The following is a 6,174-nucleotide window of genomic DNA, read 5'->3' on the forward strand; positions in this document are numbered from 1 at the left end:
TAAAAAGAAGAGGAGACAGCACCTTCCGCCGGACGCGCCCGACGGCCTTGGGCGCCCTGGCCCAGGCCGGCCGTCCAGTCCCGTGAGCGTGGGCGCGGTGGCCGGCGGCCCCGCGAGTCCTGCGCGCGGCTCAGAGGTGCCGCGGGCTCGGGTGGCCGTTGTGGTAGAGTTTCTGCTTCACGTGCACCATGTTCCCGGCCGCCTCCTCGAACGGCCTGTGCGGCCGCCGGCCCAGCTCCCGCAGGCTGCACAGCTTGGGCAGCCAGGTCCACGAACCGTCTGCGGGACGCGGGGCGCGGTCAGGGGGCGGGCGTGGTGAGTGGGGCTCGGGTGGGCGGGGCTTGGGCTCGGGGAGGGGACTGTGGGCGGGGCTCGGGTGGGGCGTAGCCCCGGCACTGACCGAGCTCTGCCAACGTGCCCGCGCCCGCACTCACCGTAGCGCCGGCCGGCCCTCCAGGCGCGCACGGCGCAGTGCAGGACGCCGTCCATCCACACCAGGAACCAGCTGATGCAGAAGCCGAGTAGCAGCCCCAACATTAGGTCGATCTCCTGCTTGGTGACGTTGTCTGTCACGAAGTAATTCTCGGAGGCGTCCACCACAGACTGGTCCCCGTCGTACGGGATCACGTAGTGGACGTGGTGCCTGGGGGCGGCAGGGCGGGCTGGCACCTGTCCCGCGGGGCGGGCGGGGACCCCGCAGTAAGCCGTACCCGTTCACCTGCTGGGATCTTTGAAGCAGCCCTTGTGGGGAGCTGAGGTCGGAAGGGGCCACCGCAATCGCCTGGGACCCAGGTCACTGATGGGTCCCAGGCGGGAGGCTGCCCTGCCCAGTGGGTGGGAGTGTGCGAGGTCAGAGGTTAGCATGAAGTTCAGTTGCCCGTAGGCATACCCTCCTCCCTTCTCCCCCCAGCCCCGGGCTCAGAGGCAACCCCTACAAGGTCACAGGCACACAGCACAGGTAAAGGCGTTCCAGGGTGAGAGCCCAGGCAGGGTATCCCCGCCCAGTGAGAGTCACAGCCCACCTGTGGGCCTGGCTCCTGGCCACTGCCCCCCTGGCCTCTCCCTCCCAACCCTGCAGTCAGCCTGCCCTCTCCTCCAAGGAAAGCCACAAGTGATGAGCCTTCCTTGGGCGTCTGGTCCCCTTTGGCTCCCCATCCCTCGCAGGAACCTCCCCTGCCCCCACTGTCTGTGCTGGAGGCCCAAGGGCACCCCTGGACATGCCCCACACATATCCCTGATCCTGGCATGGGAGCCGTAAACGACCTCCTGGACGACCACGGCCCCTGGCATCCCAGCACCCACCAAGGCTGGGCCGTTCCCCTCAGCCTCCCCTCCCTCGACAGTCCAATCTGAGGCCACTGACCTCTCCAGGCCCTCTCCTGCCTCTGACGGCCACAACGAACTTTCCCCACAAAGCTCTCTCCAGCCTGCCCAGATCCTCTTTCTCTTCCTCCAGGAAGCCCTCTGGGCCTAGCAATCCTAGGGATCCTAGGCGAGGTGGCCCTGCCCAGGAGACCAGTACCCAGGACACCAGACTCTGAACTCCAGGTCCTCCACTCTCGCAAGAGAGCTGGAGAAAAGGAGCTGTTGGTCTTGGGTGCCCGTTGCACCCTGAACCCCCAGTCACCCTCACCAGCTGTGGCCCCTCCTCTGGCCCTGAAGGGTCATTGCCACCCTGGGGTCCTCCTGCCTGGTTCTCTTCCTACTGAGCCTCTCAACTGGCTTCTTCAACCCTCCACCCCCACCAAGTATCCACCTTCCCCCCAACGTCTGCTCCAAGCTCCAGCTGCCTACATGGCATCTCCACGTGGGATCTACAGACACCTCAAACTTGCACCTAAAAATAGCTCCTCCCTCCCCAAGCCCGCTTCTCCCCATCTTCCCTTCAATTACATGTTGACACCTCTGCCTGTCTCCAGCTAAGAGTCCCTGCCCCCACCTCACAACTGGATATGCTCCATTCCCCCTCCCCTGCAGAGGACCTTCTCAAAAACGGTAAACCCCACAGGTCATCCCTGACCACAGGCCCCTACAGCTCCTCCCTCACAGACACCCCCCGAGCCAGCAGGAGTCTCCCAGCTCCTTCCTCCCAGTGAGGATGGCAGCCCCTTTTCACACCCCTCTGCTATCCCTGGGGATTCCTGGGGCCCATCCCCCTCAGCTAGTCTGGAGCGTGACCAGGCCTGGTGGTGACAGGGGTCGGGGGGTGCACCTCGGCCGCCACAGCCCCATGAGCAGACCCAGCTTATTTGGCAAGGACTGTCTGACACATGGCAGCCATAGCTCATGTGATCACATTTCACCAATAGCTCCTACTGGTCATCAGTGAGAGATGGAGAATTCTTGACTGCCCACAGTGTGTAGCCATGGCCAGCCCCCAGGAGAGGATGCCCTTAGTCACCTGTTCGCAGTCCCATCACCCTGACCAGGCCAGGCCTTCCGGCAGCTGAGAACACTGAGCCCCGCCTCCTGCGTTCCTGCCTCCTGGGCCCCCATAGGGAAGGTCATCCTCGGGACCACCACTTCCCACCCATGGACAGGGCAGGAAACTTGAAGATGGGGTTGCCAAGGAAGCCAGAAATGCCCCTGCAAGTAAGACGAGGGCAAGCCCCAATTTTACCTAGGGGCCTGGGACCTCCAAGGGATCAAAGGTCATGACCTGTGCCCCCATCGTTGGTCTGGCATCTGCCATTCATCCCCTGCCCCTTGCCCTCCTCCTTCCTCCAAGTCAGGCAGACCCTGGGGGGCAGGTGGGGGTTCAGGTCACCCATGTGCACACGTATTTCTGTGATGTGTACATACATGTGTCCTGCCTGGGCCACGCATGTTGCATGTGTCTACCTGAGGTTGGACGCATGTTGTGTATACACGCCAGCCACATGCACAGGACCCAGCGTGTATACCATGAATTCGGCCCATGAGCTCCACACGTGTGCAAGGGCACACGCGCCTGGGGCCGAGCATGGTGCGTGTCACATGGAGATGCACATGCACTGGGCTTGCACACAGCCCTCCTCTGTGGGCCCCATGGCATATGCATGGTGAGCGCCCACAGACAGCCTATTGGCACGCACGCTCCACAGCATTTATACACGTGTCCTCTGCATAAAATTCTCCATACTGGCATGTGGAAGGCACAAGTGTGTGTGCACTTTTCTCTGCACATGGGGTGTACACACAGGTAGACTCCATTGTGGCAGTGCATGTACATGGTTTGTACACAGAGGCCTCATGTGCAAGCCTGTGCCCTGCAGACATTCACCACGCCCACAGGGCGCACACAGTGCTGTATATTGTTACACACATGTACTGCGCATACACATACATGTTGTCAGTGTACAAGAATAGTTTGTACACTGAATTTTACATCCTGTATGCGGCAGTGCATACAAAGCACACACACATGAACACATACACACGTGGAAACACTCAATGCTACAGTTGGGTGACTCTCGTGTTGTTTGTGTCTAAACTGTGCACATGGGCCTCGCTGCAGCTTGCACTCCATGGGGATTTCTTTTACACCATCCATGTGTACTCTGGACATTACATATGATGCATACACACAACCTGAGCAAATACACACTGAAAACACATCCTGTCTGCCCAGATGGGCCCGTGGTGTGATGTTCTGGCACATATGTGCTGGTCACACTACCACAGCCCTCACATGGAAAACAGGCCTTATAAATGTCGATGGAGCCGAAGCTTGGCCCAGTGCCGTGCACACCTCTGGTGTCCGGGAGGGTCTTGGGACCCTGCTCACACTCCAGTCCACGTTGGCCCAGTTAGCGTGGAGCTGACCTGCCATTCTTCAGCCTTGGAGTGTGTGCTTGGGGCAGGAATACAGGGACCTCAGGGGGTGTGGCCACCCAGCCGACACTCAAGATGATTCTTGGCCAGTGCACAGCACACATGAGGGCCATTTACACACCTGTCTCCACCTGCCCTGATGCCCGTGTTCTGCTTCAACACCCGGTCTGCACACACAGGCATGTAGCATGTTTAGTGAGGCATGAAACTGATCTCACACACACACCCCTAGCTCAGTATGTGTGCACACATCCCTGGAGCAGAAGTGCAGGGCAGGGTCAAGAACACAAGTTCCCTACCGGCCACATAGCCTCGGGCGAGTCCGTCTGCTCAGCCTCTGTCCACTCTCACGGCCCCAGCGTGTGGGCTTCCTGCAGGGCTGAGGGACTGCTGCGTGTGCGCACATGTATATGCACAGACGGTACACACATGCGCGTCTCATGAGAAGATGTTTATTTCATACATGGACATACAAACATGCATGGCCAGGAAGACTCCATCACTACATGTGCACAGAATGGGGGGGGTGTCACAAAGTGGGCACAGGGGCCTGGGTGCTCCCCTCCCTCTGCTTGACCTTGAGCAGACTCCATCCCCGGCCTCAGTTCCTCCTGGACAACCAAAGCGGGTGGGCAGATGCCCCTCAAGGGAGGCCTTGCCCACCTTGACCTTCTGCTCCTCCCCCTAGCTGGCTCCCAGGAAAGTTCAGGGACAGAGCTGGGGGCCCCGGGAGGAGGAGGGTGTCCTCTGTGGGCAGGAGCCCTCCCAGGACACCAGGCTGGGCGGCTGCTCTCCTGGCCTCCAGGCCTTGGACTAGTTCTGCCCATCACCCTGCAGGCCCTTTCTCTAAAGGCCATATGGGAGGGGGTCCTCTCCCCTCCCGGAACACCCTGTGCAGATGGAGCCTGACGGGTCCTTCCCCCACCCAGCCTGGCAGAGCCTCGGCAGCCCCCACCAGCCTAGCCCAGCTGGGCCCTGCAGCCCGGCCTGCGTGGGGCTCGCCACTTCCACCGACATGTGTGATCACGCGTGTGCCCCTCTGGGCGCAGACTCACCGGCCACAGTTGCAGTGGCAGACGCGGTCCTCGCCCCGCAGGTGCGGGAGGATGTAGTTGTGGAATCGGTCCAGCAGCGCGTTCATGTCCATCAAGCACGCGATGGCCTGGAAGAGCCCATGACCGGTCAGCGCCGAGAAGCGAGCAGCTGGGCCGGGGACCCCAGGCCGGGGCCGGCGCACTGGGGACGGGGGAGCGCAGGGCAGCCGGGGATGGGGGAGCGCAGGCCGCGCGGGCCCGTAAACAAGGCGCGGGAGGGGGAGGCGGTGCGCGGGCGCGGGAGGCGGGAGCGGGTGCGGGGAGCGGGCGCGCGGGAAGCCCCTCCGCTCACCATCACGATCGACGCCCCCAGAATCATGAAGATCATGGTGTTCGCGCTCATGGACATCGGGCGGGGCCGGGCCGGGCCGGAGCGCCGCCCCCCGGCCCCGGCGCCCCCCCGGCCCCGGCCCGATGCTGAGCCCCCGCCGCCTCCGCAGAGGTCCGCCCGCCGCGCACCCACCGCTGCTGGCCGGGGAGGAGGCGCGGGGCCGGTACGGGGCAGGGGACGCAGCACTCCTGGGGTCCTCGGCCGCCCGGCCCGCGCGCTCGCCGCGCCCGCCGCGCTCCGCTCCGCCCTCGGCCCTGCCTCCCGCCCTGCGCGCGGCGCGGCTCCGGCCCCCTCCCCCTGCGGCCTCCCCCGCGCCCGCCTCCCGGGAGGGACCTCGCCGCCCGCGGCCGCCCGCCCCCGAGACGCCGGCCGGACCCCTCCCCGAGGGCCGCAGGGCCCGCTCGCCCCCATGTGGCCAGGGCCGGCCCTGGCTGCCAGCCCAGAGCCCCGGGACCGCGGGCCGCGTCCCGTCCCGACCCGCCAGGGCTATCCTGGAGAGGCCCGGGCTTCCTTCCGCTCTCCTCCTCCCCACTTCTCAGCTGGAGGCCCCTCCTCCCCGCAGCCCGGGGTCGCGGGGTAAGGGGCTGCGGACCGGCTGGTCGGCACCCAGCCCACTATGGCAAGAGGCTGCCTTTAGTGGAGGGGCTCCAGGGCTGCTGCCAGCTAGATCACTCCAGAGCCATCCGAGCCCAGAAAAGGCCAAAGAATCCCCCGTTGCGGTGGGCAGGGCCAGCCTCAGCTTCAGCTCTCCTTAGGGGTCGACCTGGAAGGTCAGAGGCCTGATCTGGCTGCCCCATGATGCTGGGGGTGGGGGAGGGGGCCCTGGGCCAACCTGTCATCTGCAGCCCAGGGACAGCACTGCCTACGCAGGACCACTCCCCCCGCCCCCCCAACTCCCTGCCCAGCTTCCTGCAGGGACTTAAGGTTTTCCACTGC

At 64.0% G+C, this 6,174-nt stretch overlaps 1 protein-coding gene across 1 annotated transcript; it reads right to left on the bottom strand.

Annotated features, from left to right (window-relative positions):
- Positions 1–35: 35 nt before the first annotated feature.
- Positions 36–5,477, bottom strand: TMEM240 (transmembrane protein 240). Its single transcript, XM_025285739.2, has 4 exons — positions 5,200–5,477; positions 4,869–4,975; positions 435–643; positions 36–279 (listed from the first exon to the last, which is right to left on the bottom strand). The coding sequence occupies exons 1-4, from the start codon at positions 5,254–5,256 to the stop codon at positions 131–133; spliced, it is 522 nt and encodes a 173-aa protein (XP_025141524.1). The 5' UTR covers positions 5,257–5,477; the 3' UTR covers positions 36–130.
- Between the last annotated feature and the right edge of the window lie 697 nt (positions 5,478–6,174).

The sequence above is a fragment of the Bubalus bubalis genome, chromosome 5, assembly GCF_019923935.1.
Source record: "Bubalus bubalis isolate 160015118507 breed Murrah chromosome 5, NDDB_SH_1, whole genome shotgun sequence".
Classification (NCBI taxonomy): Eukaryota; Metazoa; Chordata; class Mammalia; order Artiodactyla; family Bovidae; genus Bubalus; species Bubalus bubalis.

Excerpts from the sequence above, each read along its gene's own strand:
- TMEM240 (XM_025285739.2), bottom strand. The coding sequence starts at position 5,256 with ATGTCCATGAGCGCGAACACCATGATCTTCATGATTCTGGGGGCGTCG. Across the intron at positions 644-4,868 it reads TGCCACTGCAACTGTGGCCG|GCACCACGTCCACTACGTGA; the intron begins GTGAGTCTGCGC and ends TGCCGCCCCCAG. Across the intron at positions 280-434 it reads GAGGGCCGGCCGGCGCTACG|ACGGTTCGTGGACCTGGCTG; the intron begins GTGAGTGCGGGC and ends CGCGTCCCGCAG.